Source organism: Schistosoma haematobium, chromosome 3 (genome assembly GCF_000699445.3).
Source record: "Schistosoma haematobium chromosome 3, whole genome shotgun sequence".
Taxonomy (NCBI): Eukaryota; Metazoa; Platyhelminthes; class Trematoda; order Strigeidida; family Schistosomatidae; genus Schistosoma; species Schistosoma haematobium.
In genome coordinates, this window is record NC_067198.1 from 9,169,495 (window position 1) to 9,197,106 (window position 27,612).

Consider the following 27,612-nt stretch of genomic DNA (forward strand, 5'->3'; position numbering starts at 1 on the left):
ATTAAGATAGATGTAAGACAGGCAAATATATGTCAGTAATTGTGTAATTGGAAAACAGTTGGCCCGAAAGTTTAACTATTGCACAAGTGAATAAGTTTTATGTTATATTATATAGATCAGTAACTTTTCCATCTGAATAATTTAACGTTGGAATATTTTCTCTGCTTCCCTGTTATGGTCTATCTGATGTTCGTTGGCCAACATGTATATGATAAACGTATATTACTTAAGCTCAGCGATTTAAATGTTAATTGCTCGCATATAGACTTGGAAGTACTGAGTTCGATCTCTGGTGGGGTGGTTGACTCACACTACTGAGGAAGAGCGGCTCCATATATTAGAATGGATTAGCTGTCCTGTTCATCCTGATTTCCAGCGGTTGTTTAACTACAGTCAGTCCGTAATATAAACTATTTTGTTTCTGTTTCATTCTATTTATTCTTTCTTGCTTTTCCTATTTCATCAACAAAATAGCGTTTGATTCCAGACTAGTTAACACTAGTCATCCGTCATTAGATGTTATCCCTAATTGGGCAATTGGTCGCCCTCAAGGGGAGTCAATTCACCAAGACCATGATTTAATATATCCTGTTGAATTATCATCATCAATGAATAATAGTCAAACTACAGAAATTACTCCGTTGAATTCCTCATCATTAAGTTATTTGGTTTCTTCAAGCTATGATAAATGCAATGAATGGGGCGAAGAAGCTCCTCCTTCTTCCTTTTCTCCTCTTCATCATACCGCTAACAGTTCAACAGTGTCTATTGCTTCACCAATCAATAATAATCATAATACATCCTGTGATAATAATCGAGATGCATCATTATCGTCATCAATAGAAAGACAAAGGATATACGATGAAATTGACGCAAATATGATTGAAATCAATAGTATAACATCTAGCAGTGATGGTGTTTCAGCTAGAAATGATGAAGGCGTAATCGATGTAGTTGTTAACGATGATGATTTCGAACCCGAAGAAGAAATGGAAGAGGATGATGATGAGGAAGAGGAGGAGGAAGAGGATGAAGATGATGACGATAACTTGGAAGTGACTCAAACAATTATTATGCAAGAACATTGGATGAATCCAAATGAACTAGTACAACACATTGAAAATGTTGGTTTGACTGGACTTAATTCAGAGTATAGTGCACTTGTTCAGTTGAAGAACGAATATACGCATATTGCTTTCAAGTGAGTATTTCATTTATTGTTATTGTGTGTACTAATGGGTTAGAGTGATTCCCACTGATCTTCCTCTATGTACACATGTTATTTAAAATTGTATTTGTTAACAATAGAAAATACGGCTGTAGTGTATACGATGGGTTCATGTACATATATGATTAATTACCGAATAGAAATTCTCATAATAAAAGTTGAAGTGTTATTATCAAATGTCTCACTTTATTATAAGAAAACTAGTCATAGTCACTTAGTATTTGATATATGAAGGATCTAAGATATTTCTTTTTAACGTTGGTGTTCTGTACATCTGTTTCATTTAAGGGTTGTTGTGTTGTTTTTCGCTCATTATTTGCCAGAAAAAAGTTTTACTACGAGTATCTGTTTGTTTGTCATGCGATAGCTTATGCCTGTCCATCGATCCGACGATGGATGTATGTTCGAAGGTCGAGTATACTGCTCAGAAGACCATTTGGTTACTGCCCTCACCCTGTGAGTCATGGCAGCTGAGATTGAAGAATATCTAAAAATTACAAGTACTCAAAAAAGGAACAAATTATTTCGCCCAATTAATGGAATGACCCATCGAGAGATTAATGTCAAGTTTAGTCTCAAAAAGATTGTGAACATAAATCAATTGAGATTACTAGTTCATATATCTTTACCTATGGCAAGTAGTCGTCCACTCTGATGTATGTAATGACAGCCAAAATAGCGACAGGGTTTTAAAAATTCATGGCATTACTATATTGACACATGCTGCTATGCATCGATAAAGTTATTCTGTGCATAGATATGATTGGTGTAGAAATGTGTAGACAATTGTGAATTACTCCATACCTTTTGTTCTTCGATTTCATTTATCTTTCGGGCTACATTTTTCTAGTAATTATTTTTCACAATTGTTTAGTAATGTTTTTTCATCCTTCAGTTTTTGTTCTGTTGGATTTACTTTCTGCATGGTATGCGGTTTAAGGACTTGCATCGTTGCTCATCAGTGCTAGGCCCTACTTTAGTAACTGTTGTATAAGACAGCTTTTAAGGGATTGGTGATTTTAGTGACAAAAATGAGTTGAGAATTAATTACAAGGGAGACTATCATTTTTTATGATTGTTATTTACGACGTATCGTAAGTTTAACAAATTAACGCTATTTGTTGTTTACAAGTAGTTGGTAGGGAGCCTTGCTAGCTACAGATTTCATGATAGCCGGGACTCATCAGAAAGGCGTACTTGCAATATTGAGAATGACTTTCAATGTGAGATTACAACCCGCTTCACTATGCTTTACATTATGAGAATCTACTGCTTTATTTAATAATCTCCTGTAGGACCGCAATATTTACAATCGATTGATGATAGAGTGATGATCACCGTCATTCTTGTCTAGTCTTTTAGTGTTAATCAGATTCTATCGATCGATTTGGAATGTAAACACTAGTCTAAGTGAACTCAGATTGTGTGCACTGTGTTAAAATGTTAGCTGGTCGGAAGTCCCATATTTAGCTCTCCAGTGCATTCTAATTCTTAATGGCATCCCAACTGCGATCAATCTTTGGTGTATACAACCTTAATAATAATTGACATGTTAAATAAGCAATAAATTTCTTGATTATTTTTTGTGACAGTCATTCATAACACATCTCATGGATTGTCTTCATGTCTAGTATAGTTAATTTTCGATTTCATGACGTCTTTGACTGTTTCTTTCCGAAGAAACCGCTACACTCATGTTGTCGAAGGCATTCTTAATATATATATAAAATAAACACTGTATTATTATGCTTTACTCTTTATTTTGAGATTTGATACGCTTAAATTTTGGAATAAATACGTCTTTCAGATTAGAATGTGCATTATTATTTTTATTATTACTATTATTATTATTATTATTATTATTATTATTATTATTATTATTATTATTATTATTATTGAATATGAGAATTTTCTCTTACAACAACTTATGCATACCTTTCATATTGTGTCATATTAATTTTTCTCTCATAAGTTTTCTCTTTTTTAATCGTTGATGTTAAAGTATTCATCATTAATATTAGTAGTGTAATTACGACTAAAAACATGACATATATATATAACGTTGAGACAATTGCCCTCAGCACTGTAATCAGTCCATCCACCCACCTATAAATATTTTGAGATTAACTAGACATTCTATTTTTATTTGAAGAGTTGACTTGTCAAATGTAAATTATGTGAATTATGATAGATAACTAAACAAATAAGTAGTGTAGGTGGATGTTAACAAACTGAAAAAAAGCTCAAATTTATGCCACTTTTATTGGGTATATTATTTTAGTTAAATTATAATGTATAATGACGAGCCAATCAGATATCGTGAATACAGCTTCTAGGTTTTTTACAACAGATTAAAATATCAAGTATAAAGAACAGTAGAAATACCTTTTAATGGTACTCAAAACATTGCAATTGATTGTGAAAGATTAATTTTTACCAACACAGAGCAAAAAATGATAATTTTAAATCTATCAGGAGCTTTATTCTATCTTTGTAGATTGTACATAATAGACGAATCAACGGTCCCTAAATTCTAACCTACCGACACTATATTCTGTGAGTGTACTAATGAGATAGCGTCTCTTGTACTTTTGCAAGTGAAATCGATTCATCTTTGTGGCTACAAAGCATTTTTACATTTTAACTGATATGAATCCATGATAAAAACTCTAACCATAAACTTATATACGGTTCCAATAGATTCTTCTAATATATAAAATCTTTGCCATATTGTTATCGTTTCTTTTTTCAATTAACCGTTCATATTTGCAAAGACTTCTTTCCAATTGGCTAGGAACTGACTTGGAATTTGTTACGATTTTTGTTTACGAATCGCTCAGGCTCATTTCTATATTGCACTCTTATCATTGTTTCTTTCGATATTCTTTTTTAATGGTTTTCTGGGTTTTTTTAAAGAAAACTATTTTTATCTTCTGAATATTTTTTCAAATGCTACGAAAACGGCCCTCAGTCTAGTAGCGTAAATCAAAACCTAATACGTGTCTACACTCGGTCATCTGGGAAAGCTGAGACATAATGTTACACAGTCGCAACCAGCACCTACTTCGGAACACTACTTGCTGGTATATAAGCTTAAAATATACCTGACTAAGTTATATCCATCGACTCATGAGGAAATTAGTAATTAATGTTTTGGACAATCTATAGATTTACAAACATCGTCAGAATCTGCATGACAAATAATATTAGTTAAGACGTTAGTTGATAGAGGTTAACATCAATTACAGAAGTGTAAATGTTGTCATTTCTTATTTCCCCTTCAGTCATCTCCACAGTATCATAGCATACTGTCAGTTCTGGGTTTTGTTAATCCTTTTTAACTTTTTTTATAATTTAGTTTGATCTTTTCTCTGATGTTGGTATATTGTCGTTGACTTTAGTTGAACTGACGGAAAATCTAGCAGCGTAAATTGATACGCTTTTTAATCAGATGTTTTTGTATCTAAACAGAATGTTATCCAGTCATATTCGTTTTATTTTTTATTATATTTCATTTTCCTGTCGTTTTTTTGTTATTCACACAAATATTTCAGGCATATACTTAATCGGAGTAAAAATCGTTATTGTGATGTGATTTGTCATGATGCAACTCGTGTTTATCTCCAACCATTATTATTATCGTCGGATATTTCTAGAATTTCCACTAGTCGTAGTGATGAAGATCCTACAGTATTATGTAATGCTCAGAAATCCCTTACCGCGCGTCTTCATCGTACACATTCAGCACCAATATCAGCGCATACACTAGTAAAAAATTATATTCATGCCAATTGGGTCGATGGTTATCGACAGAAAAATGCTTTTATCTGTACTCAGGGTATGTGGTAAAGTTTTATTTGTGATTGCTCATCTAATAATTTTTTTATGTTTTTAGCAAAACTATTTACAGCTTCTTACTTTAAATTTTGTTTTATTAGTGAAGTCGCAAATGAAGTACTAATATAAGCCACGATGAAGATGCTTACAGTTCAACAAAGTTTATTTTTTATGTATTTAACCAAGTCATTATTATGTTTGCATATATATCTGTATATCGCACTATTATGGATCGAAATTCATGCAACTCTCTTAGATCCGCTACTCTCGCTTCATTCAGTCGGTAATTCATCACCGTAAGACGTGAAACCAGCGTTCAACGGTCCAAGTTACCTCACTTTAGACCAGCCCAGAAAAAAAATCAAGATGAATGAAAAGCATAAGGTGAGAAATTATATCGGCGGCAAGGGAAATCGAAATATGAGAAGCTCAGTTCAAAAGGATAACTTTGAAAAAATAAAAAATAACACCCGACCGAGTATTTGCAAGAAGGTAGAGAATAGTAATTGTAACCGACTTTATACCATTTTAATCCAATATTTGGAACCGTTGATTACTATCATTAATTTGGCCGTAACCCGGAAGTTAAAACCTATTGACTCAGCTAAGATCACCGGTCAATGAATTCATGAAATGATGATATATCTAAATCTACCCACTGGTAGCTACTAATCAACATACTCCAATCTCATACAACGTTGGTTTCCAGAATTGGTAGTTGTTCCGGATATGTAGCATGCGTCCTATGCGGTGACAAAAAATTTCTATAACACAATACATATACTATGATTCAATATATTTTTTTATGAGTAAAATACTTTATTCACTACCAATATGAATCAGATCAACAGTCATTGACTTCATAGTCTGATGTCACATATCAGATTTACTAAATCAGAAGAAAACTCTCTATGGCCTTTCGAATACATACCTTTTTCTAATAGACTTTTTAAATATGTTATCGCAGTGCTGTTTCTGGTCGACTATTCAATTTAAATCATTAATAATAATGTGGAGAAAATCGGGCATGGTAAATGTTTTTCTTTTTAAGAAAATCTGGATAATGTAATTTGATGATGCATACGTCTGTTGCTAGAAATTAAATTGACTAGTTTAAATCAATGCAACAGTTCTTCATTTTGATCCCGACAATCAATCAATAAACTACCCATAAAATTAGCGTGACTAATTGATGATACTAATGATGATATACGATATCAGTAATAGATTCTTCATTTATTTATCTTAGAATATCTATAAAGAATTCTGTGATTTTAATGTGTTTATTGTGTCCGGTCACATGATTCACATTCCGTTTGGTAGAATAATTCTAATAGATAGATAGATATAAGGAGAGATTGATCTGAGACATTCTGACGGAAAAATTTACTCACCCTTTCTATAACTGACATCTTGTAAAAGTTTGTAAACTGAGTTATTCATAAAAAAATCGTATATAGTCAAAGAGTTAGTCAGTTGATCAGCCAGTGTTAAGCTTGAAACACAAAATGCATTGACTCAAGTTGTCACACAGATTGTGGTTAAATTTTAAAAAATTAATCCCATCACTTTACAGATGATCAACAGTTTGATATTACTACTACTACTACTACTCTTTAAACTCAATGTTTATCAATTAGCATCTATTTAATCACTAGTCATCAATAATGTTGGTTCGTTCCGTGTTTACATTTTGCGTAGTATTTAACTTGAATTATATTTCCACTGAATGTTCTATGGGAGTAGTCATTTGTCTAGAATGGTCTGTAAAAGTCAGTAAGAGGACTCACAACTTTTTCTGCCAAGTTTACCTTACATTGTTGACATAAAGACAAAATAGAAATATTTTCATTAGCCACGATTTACTACTATTATATAATAATGCGACCCATACACAGACTGGGATCCAGTTGTACCAAATACGCGATTCGTGACCGAATATAGTAAGAAACGTAGTATGTAAGTCGGACACTGGATTTATCTAAAGCAATACTAATTGTCCATACAAATTTTGAGTCCAAGGTACAATTATTAGTGAATAGGAAATCGCATTTAATAGTGAGTAGTCTGTGTTTGTTTTTCCACACTCAGTAATCAACCACATTTCACCTTCAATGACCACACATCGATAACCATTAATTGTGTACACCTACTCCTTTCACATTATTTTTTTTCGAACCAATCAACTATCTTGAAATGATAATCAGTGACGAGAAAAGTCGCTTCAAATATTTGTACGTACATTATCCGCTTGGAGCATTATTAGGAGGAAGAGTGAGGTAACTTGTTTATTAAGCACCGGACTCTGATGCACATTTTATGTGTGGCAACTAGTGATATTAACCAGCTGTTCGAACCGAAATTGGTTGGGAGGGACTCGAACCTACAATCCAGTGGTTGAAAGTCGAGCCTCTGGCCATTAAGACACTAATTCATGCATTGAAAGAGAAGGACCAACACCATTGTTATGGCTTTATGTTGAGATCGATTTTTACCCTGCGCTAATTGTTATGTCCTTGACTGGAAAATTAGAGAACAGCGTACTTATCGATCGATTACAGTGACACGTAAACACGAACGGACGGCCTAGAGTCTCGATTGGTCTCGCTTCCCTGTCTAGCCCAGTCAGTTGAGTCCAGAACACAAGTCACAACCTCTGAGATATGAATCATTATATTTCAAACATACTTTGTTTATATACCAATCAAGCATACCACATCGTACCATAAAATAGAAAACAACATTTTGTACAATATTCAACAAGTGAACAGATACCGACCAATAGAAAATGTCCATTTAAAGTCCAAGGACACCATTGGACTTAACATCATAATTATTGGTCTATTCCTCTGCATCCACAACAATCATTAAAGTGAACTTTTATTAGGAAGGTGAATTGAGTAAATCACTTATATTTTATGTTATTATTCTATAGATAACAACAAAGACAAAACCTTTACTCACGCCACTATTCACCTTAGCCAGTTCATCTACTTGGAAAATATACTTAGCTATCTTATCAGGGTATAACCCCTTGAGAAAACCGCTTGTTTTTGGTTTGGGCGCCTGGGCAATATCACAGCGATGGTTTTGCGTCCAAATAAATAAATAATTTGTGACTATGTCGAAAGTTTATGTCAGAATGCGGATATGGTTTCCACTTTTTATTAGCATTTAGAAGATTCTACTCCCTATTAGATGTTTCGTCACTCATAACATAATTTTTTTCAATTTAAACTGATATTGAAATTAAAGAAAGGTACTAGCCTGGAACACTTTTAATTCAGAGATGGGAGAAATGTAACTATATGTTCTCAACTCCCATACAGAGCCTCATATAGGCACTACCAATAAATTCATCAATAAATACTATCAGATAACATATTCGCATTGATAATTTTACTACTGTTTTAAGACAAATATCTTTGTGTAGTAAAATTCTATGTAATCTGTAAAACTACTCTGTAAGCTATTTATCTTGAGTGCTAGTGTTTTTAATTTGTCTCTGTGGTTCGACTAATCACCCTTTTTATCATAATTTTAGAAATATGTCACATTCATTAGTTATTTGATTTATTAAAATTGGAAAGTTATTAAGCCGTGTTTCTAACTCTTAGATGTCACTGAAATCTTTTTATGGCTCAACGTTTTGCTTGTGTGTATCATTTATTTCTGAAAATGACCAGTTATATCTTATGAGCATCATGCATATATCCATTGAGTGGAAACAAAATCTCAAGATTGTTGAAAATCCATAACATTTTTTCTTGAATCATAAAACAATCGGAAAAACATTTCCATCTTTTAAATAGTAATAATAAAAGATGTCTTATTCAGTTTTTCAAGATGAGTAGCAGTTTATAGTCTTTTGATGTTTCGCATGTTATAGAAATAAGTAAATAACGTACGTACCGATGAAATTGTCTACTGTATGTTCCATAAGTTAAATGTAACTTTGTCTGACAAATATAATATTTGGAATTGGAAATCCAACATCCATATCTACTACAAAAAATGTATCAAATGTTATCGAAAAAGTTCAAGTTGACGAATATTTAAATAAAGATTCTGCATATAACATGCTTTAAAAATTAATCGATGGTCATCTTGCAGAAAGCATTCGTCAAAGATTGATCTCAGTTGAGATAACGTGGAAAATCGGGAAGTATCCATCATGAAACTCTTTATCTGTGAGTGACTATCGTAACCAATGTTTAGAGACTTTGGGTGACGGCTCAGGATAGTTTTCAGTGGTGCATTAACATTCGCTCTTTATTTTTAGTTTCTGAAACCTGTAATCTTATAAAAATTTTCCTTTTTCCTATTACTGTTATACGACTGCTTTTACTCATACTATTTATACTACTCAGCGATTTGTCTTGATATAAATTTATCATTCTGGGTTAATGTGGTGCGGCAACTTGATCCAATGTTTCAGGTTCTACGTTGCATATGAGTAACTGATTGGTTGACCATCTGTACATCCCCCCGGTCACACCAATGTCTAAACTCAGGACATTGAGTCCTAGTTTTAAACACTTAATCATAAGGACCATTTGGTCGGCAACAAATTTACAGTCTTAACCTCAATCAGCTTATTAGTTCCAATGACTAAGTGTTCATCGTGAAAACTGAGGATCTTTAGTTTGTTCACTGGCTGGTTTGTTTGTGCTTAATTCTGAGAAGTCCTATGCTAGGACGAAAGAGCTGTTTAGTGCTTTCTGCCTTTCAATTTATTTCAAATGAGACCAATGTTTAACGACTCATTACCCACAAATTAAACCGATCTCTACTACACCTCCTCAATTAGTAAGTGACATTTATTTGTTGTGTATAATTGCTCATTGTACTAATGATACCGTTTTTCATTGTTGATTAATTGACCATATTCATCATTTTTGATTTTTAAAATGGATTTGTTTATATTTTCAACTTTTACAGAAGTTTTTCTTCTGCATTTGTTTATTTTATTCTGACTGATCTTATCGGTGAATCAGTAACACCAAAACTATTCTGTTCTATTGAATTTAAAATGCAGATTTTCCTTTATGCAGGCTTGTATTATGCAGTTGTGTGTTACAGATTTCAAAAAGACACTTTAATTGCTATACCTAGATTATAGACAAAAAATATTGACTTGCCGTGTTTTATATTATACATAGTGTTGTTGAAGCCTACGTTATATTATACATGTTTAATCATATAGTCTAATAAATGCTGAGAGGACTGTATTCTTCCATAATCTGTTTATGTGTGTGGTACCTGATTCAGGTACGTTTTATAAAAGTGAGGTTCTCTACGCACTCATTTTTGTTTGGGTATGGTTTGATCATAGTGATGTGGTCCATACTCTTTCTCAGTTCTCTTAAAGCGTTTCCGTACGTGACATCATGTTAGAAAAAAGATTGTAACATTGGGTGGTTGGTTTTCGGCAGCAAAGTGATGTGACGGAAAGAAAAAGAACTTTTCTTTAGTTGTTTCTGATGCCCTTGTGATCGGATCGTAACTGAAGAGCAACTGCATTGGTCTTGTTCGAGTACTGATTAATTCACCTCAATTGTCTATCTAGTATTAACAGCCTCCTGCTAACCAATAACACAATGACAATTAGAAAACATCAATACTTAATGACTATTGGTTGAGAATGTAGTTCTTCCACGGTTGCTCACCCGAAAGCCAGAACAGATTACAATAAATTTGGCAGAAACTTTTAATTAGACAGTTTAGATTTCTGAATCATTCATGCAATAAAGTAGAGTAAAATCTTGACGATATATCAATATAATCAGAAATTACATGGTTGTCATACTACGTCATGAGTTAAAAAGAACTTTATATTAGTTCTGTAATAAATTAACGGTAAATTAATTACGTTACAACATATAACAACAGAGTGAATATCGGAAGAAAGCTTACAAGCAGGAGAATCCAAAAATATACCAACTTAATTATTGAGTAACCATACCTCAAAAATGAATGCAATAACCTCAGGTCGGACGGTTGCAACAGTTCACTATCGCTTCATATGTATCCCTTTATAGCATAAAGTTAGATGTGACAAAATCGAGTTGGCATCAGTTCATGAAGTCATTAATTATTGATCTGTGACATATTGGTAGGTAGGCAGTGTTGTATCCAAAGTAGATTAAATTACGGGTAACTTCTGGAAAGTATTTATGGACTGTTATTATATGTATATAACTATCACGTAGCTAGATTATATAAATTTTTTTCTATTTCTCATATTATGAGTCTTCATTCGACCTATTGGTTACTGTTATACGATTTACTAATCTTAAGTTGTCCCCAATGTGTAAGTTACAGTATCTCACAGTCACTTTTGGTCTGATGCTGTGTAATTGTTATTTTCTATTTTGTGATATAATGCGGTCTGATTTGCTTGTATATGAACTGCTTATATCTGAAATACATGATTCATACAGTAGAAGCTGAAATTGTGTTCTGAACTCAAGCGTACAGGGTTAAGCAAAATGAAACAAAAAGGACTCAGAGATGACTCTAGGCTACTTGTACTGGTTAACGTGTCTTTGGTTTGCACAGTGCTAAGGTCATATAACTCGGCATTCTAATTGGCGATTTAGTCACTTGATATTAACAGGTCCGGTGGACATAACATGCAGACTGCTACCTGGTTGGGATCTGCGATGACCAGAGAAATTTGGTGATTTGTCTCAGAATACGTTGCAATAGTCCAAATACATTCGTTCTTTGTCTTCCTTCTAATTTTTAAAATGATCTTATACTTTGCTATTCTATGTATCCACTGTTTCTTCTTGAATTATTATATTGCCTATTTTTAATCTTTTGTACTAGTATCTCTGTACTTGTTCCAATTATTTCATCTCGCTATAGTTAGGCCATATGATGTGACAACTTGAACCTATGTATATATGTATTTCAAGTTCACCGTTGCTCATCGCTGCTTAATGATTGATTCTTTAAAATGCATGATATTGCACTTTTACTGAACATTGAGAAAGAGAATGGTTACCATCGCAAGTTATTGTCTTGTATCAGACAATTAACTAGTATTAGTAGCTCTCTCTCATTCACGCACATTTTATTTATTTATTTATTCTATTTCAACACATAGATAATGGTACAAAGAGGCACCAAATATATATGCGCCACACAAATCTCATTCGATATGTGTGAGGGCTGTGATACTGCCCGGGTGCCCAAACCGAAGCAGGTGGTTTTCTTAGGGAGCCACACCCCGAGCCTTCGACCTGAAGGTCTGATCCATAAGGCAGTGGAGCATCGTAAGGAGATGCAGTCCCATGGAAGCCGGTGACCAACAATTGGTTCATACGCCATTTGTTCCTTCAGGATACTGGAGCCCATGTGCACCATTGGTTTGGAATCCGGTTAAAGTGCCGGACATTCGCTTTTCGTCCTCTCATTTTTGTAAACAACACCCTCGCCACGAGAAGGCAGTGAGTAGGACTTCTCTGGCAGAGGCTATATACGCGTGGCCATGTGAGAGCATTTCGAGAGGTAGAGCGGACTCTCCTCACTCTCGGCTGTACCAGGACATTTGGGGGCCATTCACGCACAAAAATATACCTTTAAGCTAAGTTGGTGAACTCGTACTTGTAACTTGTTTCTAGTAGTTTTCTATGTTTTAAATAATACCGCCGTTATGGTCGCCATTCATAATGACACGCTCTTATGCTTAATCGAACCAACCTTAAAAATCCAGTAAGACTAAGAATCTCTACGACGCTTTATGCCACAGGCGGAATCAACATGTATATAATTGGGGGCGGGACTGATATGCATGAAGATATTTAATTGGTGGCTTCAAATAAGTGAATAATTCGCTTACTTGAAATAGTCTGTCAAGGTTTTCATTTCTCAGTCCTATGTGACAATAAGACAACAAATGCCTAAAATCACCCGACTCATCACCTCCACATTCCAGAAGTTGGGTTTTCCTCTTCAGTTTTAGATATCGTGACTTCAAATAAAGTATTATTTGTTGTCTTTACACTATCTGTGCCTATTTACTTGTCACGAAAATAGTTATAAGCTCATCCCTGATTATCTTTAAATAGTCAACCAATTTAAGAAGTCACAGGTTACCCTCAACATTTTCACTTTCCTGATCATCTAGAAAATATATTCTCCGTATTAGTTTGTTTTAAACTTACTAGAAATTTCATTTATGATCTTACTGGGTAATTTTACACCCCTCATTTGTTTATGATTCACAGTAGAACTATCATGGAAATATTACATTAAATGCAATGGTATTTTCTCCGACTACATAGTTATCACATTGTAATCAATCTTCTGTCATATGTTTCTTTTTGATTATATTATTTTCCTTGCGCTCTGAATTTATTTTTGTTACTTCCTTTAAAATTTAGGTCCATTATCGGAAACTGTAGGTGATTTTTGGCAGATGATTTGGGATTATCACTGTCCTATTATTGTCATGATCACAAGGTAAGTCATGTTTGCAATGTACTCCTATATATATATATATATATATATATATATATATATATATATATATATAAGCCGTTTATTTTGTTTTGTAATATAGGCAAATTTAGTTTTCATACGCAATGGTTTTCTTTATCGTGAATAGAGCGAAAGCAAAGTTTTTTAAGCAGAATACCTTGAATTATTTTATTTCATCTGCTTCTCCTCATCAGCTTCTTTCAGTTTGTAATATTTAAAAACTATAATTACGAAATGGGTTGAAAGTATGTACCTAAATAAGTTTAGTTAGAGGCCGTTTTGAACACATCAGTATGATATGATATGGTTAGGATGTAAATAAACTTAACAGACTGAATAATGTATTGCAAATATTCTATAAAATTAATAGTAATAAAAGACCAAATAACTAGAAGTAGGTGGTCACATAATGAAAAAACGCTGATAGTCAGTAATAATAGAACCAGTAAAGTTCACTCAATTAAGATAAGATTACTGATCTAAAAGAAAGTCGAAAAATAACTCAATAATGCGGTCAATTGAAAGATTCAAACAGAATTTTATTTAAATCACGAACTAATTCAAGTTAAAGGTGACCATTAAAAACCTGGAAGAAATGTTTCTATTATCAAAATACAGAAAAGCTTAACTATTATCTCTTTAGACATAAATCAAATTTCGGACGCTTGATGGTGATGACTTCAGAAAAATCCAGAATACTGGCTGTTTGTTAATCACCTTGAGAGATTTCAAGGTATCTACTTGGTGTCTTGTGTTCAACAAATATTTCCCGATTTGTTCCATTTATAACACGCTATAAGCAGCTGATGAGATCGGAACAAAACAAAACGAATTCATATAATACTGTTTAAATCTTTGTTCTCGTATTCTTCAAGATGATAAAGGGAACTATATGTGTAAAATTCCTTAATATACACCTTTCTGCATTCTCATGTACGTCACTGAGTTGTTTGGTGGTAGTATGTTGCAGAATATTATGAGGGACTTAAGTCAAGTTTTATAATGAATTTTTAGAGCCATGCTGTTTGTAAAAATCTTGCTTCCTTGTAACGTAGGCGAACACATATTTGCTTTACAGTTAAATGATTATCCTACACCGTATGCCACTACTGGTGAAGGATAAATTCCCAGTATTTTAAGTGATTCTAGAATAATGAAAATTAAGTTTTCCATGCGAAATAACCAAGGTGGTAATTAATCCGATCAGATTTCAGAATTCAGGTCATTTTCATTTAGTTTTAATAGACAACATGTAGATCGTTAAAATGGGGGTGTTTTTGCATCGGTGATAATTGTATTTTTTATATTTTACATTAGAATTCTTGAAGCTCAACGTTCCAAATGTTACTTATATTGGCCAGATGTGGAAAATCAAAAACTCTACTTTAGTTCTGGCCACACAGGTTGTCTCTATGCTCCTGCTCCATCTGATCGATCAAATAATAGCTTTTCGAAATTTACTAGTAATAATAATGTTACTCCGGATTTTTTAATTGAAAATATCAAGTGTGAAAGTAATGGGAATTTTGCTCAGACAACACTACGAATAACACATTTACAGGTTAGTGAGTGTTATTTTTTCCCTTCAAATGATATGACCCTTATGCCTTTAGGTATGAAGCAGTGGTCAGTTAGGGTTATGTCATAGAGTATTAAGCGAAGATGATAAATTGATTAATGAAGTTGTGAACTTTTATCTGCTGAAGTGATTGGGATATGCGCTATTAATACCCGACCATCGGTTACCTTAATGTGCGATGTTTGTCAGTGTAGAAGTAGATGATAAGAAAGTTGAGACCACTCAAACCAAAACGTGACGCTGGTGTGTAAAGTCACTAGCTATTCATTTGAGCCATGTCGGTAGATGCATATTACTTGGTTTGGTTCTATGAAATAACAGGAAACAGTTGGCGTGGCTCATATGCATTGATTTTCTCTTCCTCGAAATCTTAGATTCCAATATTCTTTGACGCTTATTGATCTTTTACAACCATGTTTAATCTTCCTCATTGTTGTTTCTACTACAATTATTTCGATATTTCCGCTATTTATTGTGTTAATTTGATCTCGTCGTGCTATTGTGTACTACAACTTTGGCTAATATATATATATAGGCATGTTCAAACTTACTTATACTTTAACTTCAGACATACTGTTTATGTTTAATATTACGCTTTTATTTTAATAAGTGTAGCGGGAACATACCGATCTATGCATTTAACTGTCAGTCATAAGGTTGCCGATTCAAACTCGAATCGACCTATTTAAGTTATACGGAAGGATAGTTTCACTATTCCCTTCACTCAACATTGATCCAGTTGATTTTGTACCACGACATAAATCAACATCAATCCAAATTATTCTCTACACATGCCTGACAACTAGGTCTGATGTTCGCTTTATGGTTTACATGTAAAATTGACCTTATTTAGACTATCATTAACAAGTGAGAAGCATTGGACAGCTGCTTCGTCTTGGTATCCGACTCCTCTGCAATGGGCACTCACCAGGACCTTCTGGCCTCGCACCAAGTGCTTGAACTTTGGACCATCTAATGGTGTACGATTTCTAAACTCAATTAATTTACAATATCGTGCGACCATTAGCCAGTTCTCAGTAATATTTGACTCCACTAATCATGGCTTCTCACTAGAACTTCGAAAACAACTTCTCAACGTTATTCACTTACAAGTGAATTATTATTCTTGGTGTGATAGACTTGTGGAGGTTTATGAATTTTATACTTTATATAACCACTGAAAACCGTGAAGCACTGGACAGTTGTTTCATCGTATTATGCCCACTTTGTCTGTTCATACTTTGGATTACATCGGGATTCGAATCTTTCAAAAATCTCATCATATATGGATGGGATATATGATATTATTCAGTTGCTCATCCATTTCTTCCGCTCAAACAACCACACAGTGTCGGTAGATATAATTGTATTCATCGAATCGATCGATATAAACTAAATATTTTATCATGTGTGTTTGTAATATGTGTATGTACTGACAGGTAGTTCCTTTTTTCACTCTGACATGCCATCTTTATATATGAGAAAGATCAAAATTCTCTTATACCCGCATAAATACTCTAACTGGTGGATAACTGAAGGGTTGATTTTCAATTAATAAGCTTAAATAGTCGATTTTTTTGTTGTCGTTCAATTTTGTGCCTGTTTAGTTTATTACCAACCAGCATAATCTTGTTTAGTATGTAAGTGTGTGTGTGCGCTCAAATAACTTCACATCAAGTTTGTAAGTTCAAACGGAAATGTTGGAGATTTTTAAAAGCGTCATATGAACATGTCGACAGGAGAAACTGTGTGTATGAAAATAATTGTGACGTTAACAGTTGATTATCTCAAGATTTAACTGCTCCCTGTTCTTGTAGACATTCAATTTATGGTTTGCATCATAGACTGACTCTAGCTAGATAAGCATTGAACATCAAAAGGCACTAGATATCTAAAGCATCCTAACGTAGGACTTCTTTTTCCTGGTTATATTTTTATCAGAGACAGATTCATATCACTGGTAAAGTTTCACAACAAGGCTCTACAGATATCGAGTCCACCTTGGTTAGATTCTTTTATGTCTGCGAGGTTTATCGATATCACTTGGTAAATTTACTAATCAGAATTCGAATTATAATATTTTTTTGGCCGCACGTATGTTTAGTCTATAGCCTATCGTCCCTAGTCTTGAACAATGATGCGTTTTGACCAACGCAGTTAATTTTAGGCTGACGTATGCTTCACTCTTGTTGGTCTACAGATTCGTATGTCTGGGCTAGCTATTATCACAATTCAATCACCCAACATCTATCTCAAAACTCGTTAAGCTATACACATGGACTACCGGACGTTACAGCACACCGAATAAGCACTCATGCTCCAAGGATGATCACTCCATGAGTGTGACAGAGACAGAAGCAACTAGTATATAATTAGTTAGCAATAATTAAGGTATAGTTAAACGCATAACAGAAGTTAATAAGTCCACTGAATGCTTACAGTAAGGCAATGATAAAAATACAATAATACAGTTATCTACTAATTAAACAATAAAAATATAAATGATCGTAAATTGTAAATTAGTCCAAAGAGTTACACTTAACTCATTATTCTTTCTGCCATGGCAGAGTCATTCTGTGATGTTAACTTCATATTGAAAAAAATTTCCACTAACCTTTTGTCTGAATAATAATCATACTCTCATCAGTGAATAACTTGAGGATTCTTAAAGTTCTATCAAGAAACAGTCACCAGAGAATTATTACTGATGCCAGTGTATGATGTTTACACAATATTGCAAATCAACTGGTCTTGAAAGTTGAAACCGCGGAAATTTAACTTAGCATTTTAAATATATTTTATGTTTGATCTAGTGTATGATCATGAGAGATTCTGATTTTGATTTTTCGATCGTTTCATCTTTGTTATAAATCAGAAACAATTAAATTATCAGTCAAACATTAGTAATAACACTTGAGCAGTTTTTCTTTTTGCTTGTGAATATCATAATAATCATTTGGTTAACTACTCAAAATAATAATGTTTATTGGTTTTTAGTTTAATGTTGCTTACAGTTTTATTGGAAATAAGTTATTGTTCACTAATTAATTAAATTACTGTTTACATAAAAAATATAAAAAAATTTTTCTTGCATAATTGGTTTATCTTCCAGTATTATTGCACAGTGAATGGATAATAATTATTTACACTATCAATGCCCCTTTTTATTCTATTTTTAAAGAACTTTTCTATGCTTTAGTGAGTGTATATGTTTGTTTATGTTCAGGTTTTCACACAAATGATCTGTGTATTTATGTATTTACAAGTGTGTTACAAATTTTCTCTGCTATTCTTCCTCTTTTTCATTTGAAACAACTCATTCTATGTAGTTTTCCTCTTCATTTCTACATCTTGATTTTGGGTTCATCAATTTCTTCTTTTCGCACACGCTTGTGTACGTTCTAAACTATTTTCTAATATTTTGCTTTCAGTAAATAGATAAATGTAACTTCAATTCCTCATTTCACTCTTTTTTGCCTCCTCTTCAAATTACTTCTTATTCCTAGTTTTTTCTTAACGCTTTTCTTAAATTCACTTTATACGATTGTTCGTAAATGATCATGTTGTTTGCATGATGATTATGATCTTTCTTTCACTATTTTCTCTTTTTTTCTCAATAGAAAATATCAATTGGACTTTTTACCTGTAAATAGGCTTGGTTGCTTTATGTTTGTATGTAAGTTTAGGGTAGAAGTGGTTTTTGCCGGACCGACAAGGTGTGGTTAATTCTGTGATAAACCATCAGTTTATTACATAATTAGTTCGTTGACTGAAGTGAAATCTAAGTTAAACAGACTAATTCACCAGGTTATTAGATACGTACCACACTCTGAGCCCGAGCGCTAATACTACTACCCGATTACCTAAACTAAAGTATATGGATCGGGTTTCGAATCCGTTACTTAGCGGTTGGAAGTCGACCACCTTAACCATTAAGCTGCCACTCAACTGAGGTATATATTTTATATATGGATATGATATGTTTATTACCAAGTTGCCATCTTTCTAATAGCCTGTAATGTTAAGAGTCGGTCATCATCGACAGATAACTTAACCCATATATATATATATATATATATATATATATATATATATATATATATATACCACATTAGCTTTAAGAGAGCTACTTGGATAGATGAATAACAAAGGAATCAACGTAATATTGGATCAGTATTAATAAGGAAATGTCGAACACTGAGTAATATATTTCAGAAATACAAAACAAAAAGATATGTACAGTGGATTACTGGGTATCAAGATTTAAAGGAAAATAAACAGTCAATAGATTTGCACTATTATGACAGATTCTTAACTGTCTCTCACAACGTCTCTAACCAACGATCGCGGTTATCACATGGACCCCAATCAGTTACTATAGTCCCACAATCATAGCTTAGGTCAATAGTCAATGACCTAATGGTTTGTCGTCATGTCTTTGTTCAACCACTGCTAGCTTTCTTCCAAAATACTCTTACAGCAACGAGCAACACTCGTCGAGGTAGGCCATGGTTAGGAGTACATAATATGTTCTGACCAGTGCAGTCGATTAATATTCACAACTTCATCAGCCAATTTGCTGTTTTGCTACTATGCTACACCTAATCCTAATACTACTCATTCGTTTGGCCCATGAAACGAGAGCAGTGTTTCAAAGCAAAGGGAAAATGAAACGAACTAGATGTTAAAAAGTTCTGGCCTAGTCATAAGGATTATTTGATTTGATATAGGACTAGCTGATTAAGAAGACTTCAGGTCTAATCATTCCAAAGTACAAGTAATCTATGGCAAGGAACTGTAAGTTTTATGACTGATGATACTTCGTGATCTGTATCGTAATCTTTTTGTTGTACATACTTGGTAGCACGTTCTGCTGTTAATTGCTTGTAATGTCCTCTTTGTAGGTCACCCTAGTGTCCTGTAATCATCAGTTTCTTTTTCACTGCGGTGGTTTTCATTGAAAATATGATGTGTGCAAACTAACATTTACTGTGCCACATTAAGTTTGTATATCTGTAAATCATTATTGTTTATCATATAAAAAACCAAGTGTTGGGCTCCATACTTATTATGTGAATAAATAAACACAAATGATTTACTAGCAAAAAACGTTTTACTAGAATGTAAGTATTTGTTTTACCAGGTGTCATAAATTAATGAAAATTAAGCTCTGAAAACACCACCTCTTTGTTAATAATGGTCTTATAAATTACCTCTTTTCAATGTTTTTATGTTTATCCAGCAAAGCAAATGATTCATTACTATCTAAGTTCCAGTTCGTTTTTCTCAAAAATTGTATAATTCATCAACAGTTCTGTCTTTTTATACATTCATTTTATTTTTCTGGAAGTTTTATTTTCTCTAAGCTGAATCATTTAGTTCTGTTCCTGTAAAAACTAGCTTCTTGGAGAAGTTCACTTATCTCCAAACGACGAGAAACACGCCACGTTCGTATGATTTTAAGATAATTGAGAATATTTTGATGCTCATGTTGAAGATCTTAGGGGTTGCAACTCAAAATTTATCATCTTGATTTACAGATATTTCCTATCATATGAAAGTTAGGAAAACGTAACACGCTTCTTGCTATTTGAAAATGGTAGAACTTCGCCAAGAAAGAAGCTTCTACTAAACTAATCCAGTTTAATGAACACAATACCTCCAGCATCTTCATTCTAAACTACAAACATTCCCCATCATCTCGTTTTATGTCGCATAGCTTGTTTTTTTATAGAAAAATCGATACCTCACTGATGAGAATATTAATTGTTTGTTTCCACTCAAATTTTGTGGTTATTTCTATTTCAAATCAATACCTTTTATTTGTTATTTTAGCTACACGAAGTAAGGACTGTTGAACATTTTGCTTTCTTTTCATGGCCTGATCATGGTACACCTCAAACAACTGAAGGTTTACTAGATTTACTCACTTCCGTTCAATCAACTTATTTGAATGAAATTGAAAAATTGGGCTATAAAACCTATGAAAATCAGAAAATTCCACCTCCTCCAGTCGTTGTACACTGTAGTGCAGGAATTGGTAGAACAGGTAAGTGGTTTGACCTGTGTATTTATATATATAAAGTACTTATTAGTTATACATACTTATGCATACGTTTGCAGTAATTCGATAGAATTCCCTGTGTTTTCTTCTATTATGCTGTATGGTCGTACGAGTCTGATCCTAGTGTATGAGCTTCCTATGCGTGACCTCAGACCAGTACTTGAATAAGAAGGAAATTTTATTTACTAAAACCAAGTCGGGAATGTATGCAGACTCATTCATAAATATACATCTTTCCCCCTTAGACAATGTCAGATAATCCGTCAATTTTGTGTATTATTTTTGAAACTTCGTTTTATTGACCTCACGTATCAGCTTATCCTCCCGAAAAAAAAATCTGGCCTCTTGGATTCAGCTGTTAAAACCGGGATGGAGGTACATTAACTACTGCCACTGATTCGTAGGTCAGTTGTTAAAGCCCTCAACTTTCAACCACATAGTCTCTCGAGTTTAAACTCCGTTTCACCTACTTGAGTTCGGATAACCTCACAATTAAAGTGGGGATTAAAACCGTATACATATATCTTTACCTGGTAACTGCCTATTCAGTCCAATCAATACACGAGTTGAAGTCATAAAAATTTATGATACAAAATTTAAAGTAAAACAGTTTTATCCCTCTTCAAAGAACACTTCTCGTTTGTAGCACTGAAGCCGTTCCGTTGCCTAATTATTCAAAACATGCCTGGAAGATTTCAAAATTCAGGCTTTCTAGTTGCATTGTTGTTGTAAATTTCTAGTAACAATTCCTTCAACCATAAACGTATGTGTACAGACGATTTTAACCGAATTCAACTTATTTATCAATGTGATAGGAAGGTGTCGATCCCTGGAATAGCAAAACAAACCATACATATTCAATTTTTTTCATTAGTACTTGAAGCTCAAAATCGTCTTGGCTTCATATCATCCTTATAGTCCTAATGACGACTCTGAAACCTTTCATCCATTAAAAGGGTACTATCTTTTCTTCTGTCGTTATCTTCGTAAACATCACTAGAGATTTCATGGATTTTATGGGAGTTTACCGATATTCATAACTATCAGTTCTTTGTGGTAACCAAACAATCTGTAACTTTGTTTCCATATTCAGATACTTTTCTTGAAACGTCTGTGTTTGTTTTTACGGTTACTTTATCTCTCTTAAGTTAAAATTTTCCAATAAGATCTAATCAGTGAAGAGTTTGCTTCAAAATCTTAATAATCACTTCCTTCACCAAACTTCTTCATTTCTTATTTAAACTTTTAGTATTCTTATCAAGTTAGCTAATCAACCGAGCTACTCAAAACCTTACCATTTTCTGTGGCTAAAGTAACTAAATGTAGCGTATTTCTCCCATCACTGTTAAATTGTTCTGATACCTAGCTTAATTCACTTCATGTATTTCACCCACAGTGATCTCAAGAGCATTTGTTAACCTAAACAACTGATGTAATCCATTCAGTTAATTGGTGTACTGAGACTTGTTTTATTTTTGAAGGTAGTTTTCAACGTGGACTCAACACTGTCTATGAAAACCATTAAAAACCAAGAGAGTATTGAGCAACTGTATTATCTTCACTTGGGAATCTTTAACTGTAGTACTCACTCCCAACCCTTATCTAAGCAAGATCAAATCTTGTTTTTTCCGAAATAATTTATATCTGTAATGACTAGGGTCCGATCTCGTGGGAGATGTTGAATATGTACTACTAAGAAATCACAGAGTAGGTTCGAACAGCTGCTAATATTTCACTATTTTAAATATTAATTGTAGAGATATTCATTAGTCTGCTAGCTTTAGATTATTCAGTTTTATGGGGAGTATTTAGTTATCTACATTTCAAGCACAAAATAAAGACATGTAGAATCATAATAATAGTAATAATAATACATTTCAACTTAATTGTGGATACATTAAAATATTATCTAAGAGAAGTGTAAACAAACACAATAGTTAATGAATTCACTTGAATGTTACAAACCTGAAAACATTTAATTATCACTTCCAAATTCATAAGATCATGTAAATTGATTAGATACTTGTTGACCAAGAGATTAGATTGAACACTATGAATGGATAATGAGTATGATTATTTCTCTCTTTCAATATCTTTGCGTCTTGTTGAATCATAAAAATATCAGACAACAGTTATTATTTAGCATAATTAATAATTATTTATTTGAACACATGAACATTGGTACAAGGAGACAACAAATAGATTTGCGCCATACAATAACAATGAGTTTGTGAAGAGATAGACAATGTAAAGTGAGCATAATAGAAAGAGAAACAACGAACAAAAATTAGTTATGAGAGTGAAATAATAATAATAATAATAATAATAATAATAATAATACGAGAAACAGTTCAGCTAGGAAAAATACAACCAGAAAGAATCCTTTCAGTTAAAGAAGTCACGTTCATTTTTATGAAAATAAAAGAGACTTACAGCAGGATCGCCACTGACTTCTATTCTGATCTATGTTTGATAACGTCTCTAGCCACTGTGTTGCACCATCTCTAGGACCCCAACCAGGAAGTTGTGAAAGACCAACAGAAACCAGTCCCGTACAGCTTTTCGTACCACGACACCATGTCATACACTGACCACCTCTCCGCTTTTTCCAACCGGTCCTAGCGTCGACCATTAATTCACGAAGTAGAATTCTCTAAAATGACATCCGTAGGACATGTCCATATGTATTGAGACAAGATAAAATTACAACAAGAAAAGATTTAAATAGTTTACACTGTATGGTTCGTCAGCTAAATGGGATTATTATTATTACCCCCAAATGCCGGGTGGAAATAATCCGCTTCCCTTCTCCAAATGCTATCACGTGGCCACGCGTATACAACCACTGCCAGGCAAGTTCTACTCAGTGCCTTCTGGTGGCGGGGATGTCGTTTACGAAATTCAGAGGACGAAAAGCGAATATCCGGCACTTTAACCGGGTTGGTGGATACAGAGGATCCACCTAGGGGAGTTCGAAAACCCTGATTCCAAACCAATAGTTCACATGGGCTCCAGTATCCGGAAGGAACAAATGACGTATGAACCAATCGTTGGTCACTGGTTACCATAGGACTCCATCTCCTTACGTAGATTAGACCTTTAAGTCGAAGGCTCCGGGTTTGCCCCCCCCCCCTAAGAAAACCACCTGACTTGTGTGGCGTATATGTATTCGGTGCCCCTTTGTACCAATATTTATGTGTTCAAATAAATAAATCAATCAAAATTTGAAGTAGATAAAATTTTAGTTCATTGACACAAACATCCTAAATCACTGTTGGTATCTAGTGAGATCGGCTTTTTCAAAAAAATTAGTAATTGTTTTAAAAAACACTGACTTTTCTTTTAAAGTGGATGGTCTAGAGTGATTAATCAAATTATTACATATTGCATCCATTTACTAAAAAAATTTCATTAAATAAGTAAAAGGCATTTAAATGTCAATTTTTAATTTACCAAAAAATGCAGTGTGCACTAATGAAGACTGAATAATTCATCCATTCCAAATTGATAGATATTCGTCATTGTTTCTCGTTTTTCTCTTAGGTACTTATGTAACTGTGGATATATGTACAAAATGGTTAGCTGATTCACGTAATACAGAGCATAAAATCAATATTCCTCTAACAGTCGCTCGAGTACGTTCACAACGTTTCGGCTGTGTTCAAGTATCGTCACAGTATGTATTTTGTTATCGTGCAATTATTGATTTTGCAGTGAACTCCGGTTTATTGGATTCGATTAAAACTCAAGAAGCGCTAGATTTATTGTGCACTGAATCAAATTCTCAAACATCATCCTCATCATCAGTATTACCGAATTCATCATTTTATCAATCCACCTCATTGCCTAGACCATTTCCTGGACTGATAACAAATTATATTAATGATGTTGCTAGTACATTATCGTCCTCATCTACTTTTCGATATCACCGAAATATTGGTAGTAGTAGTAGTGCTACTATTACCACTACTACCACTAGTAATAATTCACCCTTAGTTACTTCTGTTTCGATGATGTCTTCAAATTCCTCATCGCTTAATCATCACAGTCGTAGTCCATTCCATGAACTATTAGCTTTATTCTCTCCTGCCAGTCTGGCATCAATTAAAAATTCAATTCGCTTTAAGAAATATAAAGATGATCTGAATAGTTCGGACTTTTCCACAGTAAACGGTGTTCTAGATATGGACGAAACTTGTTGTTTGGATGTAACTACTGAGAACAATAACCAGAACACAAATACTTTAAATTTTATAGCATCGACAACCATTTTCACTGGTAATAATACCACAACTACTATCTCTGATAATATTAGTAGTTCATTAAGTAATAGCAGGAATAATAATGATAATAATCGAAGTGAATCATTTATTGTAAATCCACATTTCGATTTTAATATCTCCTCATCGTCTTCATCATTATCAACAAATAGTACTACACATTTACCCATATCCGGACTAACAGATACTACAACTACTACTCAATTAATAAATAATAACATTGAAAGTACTATAATTGTCCAACCACCATTCACTCGTCCAATGAAACCGGCTATTTTCAATGATGATAAATCGAATCTGACTACTAATAATATGGACAAATGTAAGTCTAATAATAGTATGAAGAAAATTCATTCGCCTACACAATCATCGGATACTGGTAACTCTTGATGAATTTGAATATTGGGGCATACCTCACTATCTCAAATCTGCACAACTAATATTACTGGTAAATGTGCTACATTATTGTTATTGATAAACCTAGTTGTAGTACGAATTTGATCAGCTTCAATGTGTATACGTATGTGTACACTGAATTTTACAGGCTTCTCTTTACACATGTACACACGAAATCTGTCTTTTATTCTTATTGGTATTTTTGACGACTCGTCATTTGTCACTATCACTGTTGTTATTAATGGCAAATATACTACTTCCATATACTACTACTACTACTAATAGTAAAAATCGTAACAAATATAATGAATGGTACTTTTATGTTTATTATCAATGATATGCCAAATGCATTTGTCAATTAAGTTCTTATCTGTATTTATTTGACTATTTACTGCTAGTGTCGCTTCTTTTGTATTCGAGTAAAAAATACTCGTTTATCAGTTTGTTTCTTGTATATGTTTTCCTATTCTTGATAAATCTCAAACTGTTGATTGACTTTTGTGTATGTATATGTATCTGTGTATAAACTCATACTTGTGTTTTTTGTCTTCGCTGTACGAGAAGGCTTCCTTATTTTCTAATGTCGTTCAATAATTTTCAAGTTTTTTAAACAAAATTCACTCAATAATTGTTCCATTCGTGTTTTTTTCAATCCACACCCCCCGCCGTCATCATTTTTTATGTTTTAACATAAATTTCATCAGTGCAGTTAAGAAATTCAAAGCGGACACTGGAACTTGGGTGTCAAATTTTGTTGCATGTTATTGTTGTCATTGCCTTTCTTTTTTTCTTTCTTTCTTTCTTTTCTTTCTTTTCTTTCTCTCTCTCTCTCTCTGTATCATGTTAACTTTTCTGCTATTTCTTCACTTCACAACCAATTGCGATTGTTCCACATTGTTACTACCCAGTATGTCTTCCTGTGGATTTTACTTTTAATCATTGTTATTTTTTAACACCACGATATTATTATTATATCAATGCAGATGCATATCCGCTCTCATACACATAAAAGATAGTACCACGTACACTTGCACATACACACACACAAACTTAATTCATTGTTTTCTGGATCAGACCAACAAGTATTATTGCCTTTGTAGTAGTGGTTATTGTTATTATTGTCCACTTCGTTTTTGTCTCTTACACACGTATACACAATACATGTTTTTATTCCTTACAGTCATACTACTGATCTGTATATGTTTTGTTTATAATCTTTAATTCATCTAGTAATTTTCTTTTCAAGTATAGAAAAAAGAAATATTCAGCATGTTAGTTTTTATTCGATACATGTGTATTTGTAATAAATTGGTAACTAGTAGTAATATTAGTAAGTAGTGTATAGTTTACTACATGAAGCAGCAACAACATCTATTTATATTGAATATTCTTTTCGTTAACTTAAAAACTAAAAGAAGGGAATATAGTTCATATTGTGTTGAATCATCCACGTGTAAATCTATACAATTCTGTCTCCTTTTTTGTCTAAAAAAGAATTTGTTTATTTATGCAATAATTTTCTTTGTTGGATTGACTGATTGATTGTTTCTGTGTGTGTGTGTGTGTATGTATCTAGTTTCCCTCTCTGTTCTGTTTTACATGATGTTATAGAGTAATGTAAGATGGAATTCCATTTACTTATAAAATATTTATACATAATTATGTAAATACTTTTTAATTGAATATGAAATAGCAATGACAATTTTTTTTCTAAATAAAACGTTTGAAGTTATCAGTG

The 27,612-nt window shown here is 33.2% G+C and overlaps 1 protein-coding gene across 1 annotated transcript in view; it reads left to right on the plus strand.

Moving 5' to 3' along the window:
* MS3_00004953 (uncharacterized protein) overlaps nucleotides 1–27,612 on the plus strand; it is a 39,997-nt gene extending 12,385 nt beyond the window's left edge. The window contains exons 9-14 of the mRNA XM_051212948.1: nucleotides 475–1,201; nucleotides 4,783–5,066; nucleotides 13,459–13,537; nucleotides 14,873–15,116; nucleotides 20,970–21,183; nucleotides 24,742–27,612. Of these exons, the coding sequence (XP_051068876.1) occupies nucleotides 475–1,201; nucleotides 4,783–5,066; nucleotides 13,459–13,537; nucleotides 14,873–15,116; nucleotides 20,970–21,183; nucleotides 24,742–25,868 (2,675 nt within the window). The 3' untranslated portion in view covers nucleotides 25,869–27,612. The remainder of the gene's footprint in view (nucleotides 1–474; nucleotides 1,202–4,782; nucleotides 5,067–13,458; nucleotides 13,538–14,872; nucleotides 15,117–20,969; nucleotides 21,184–24,741) is intronic.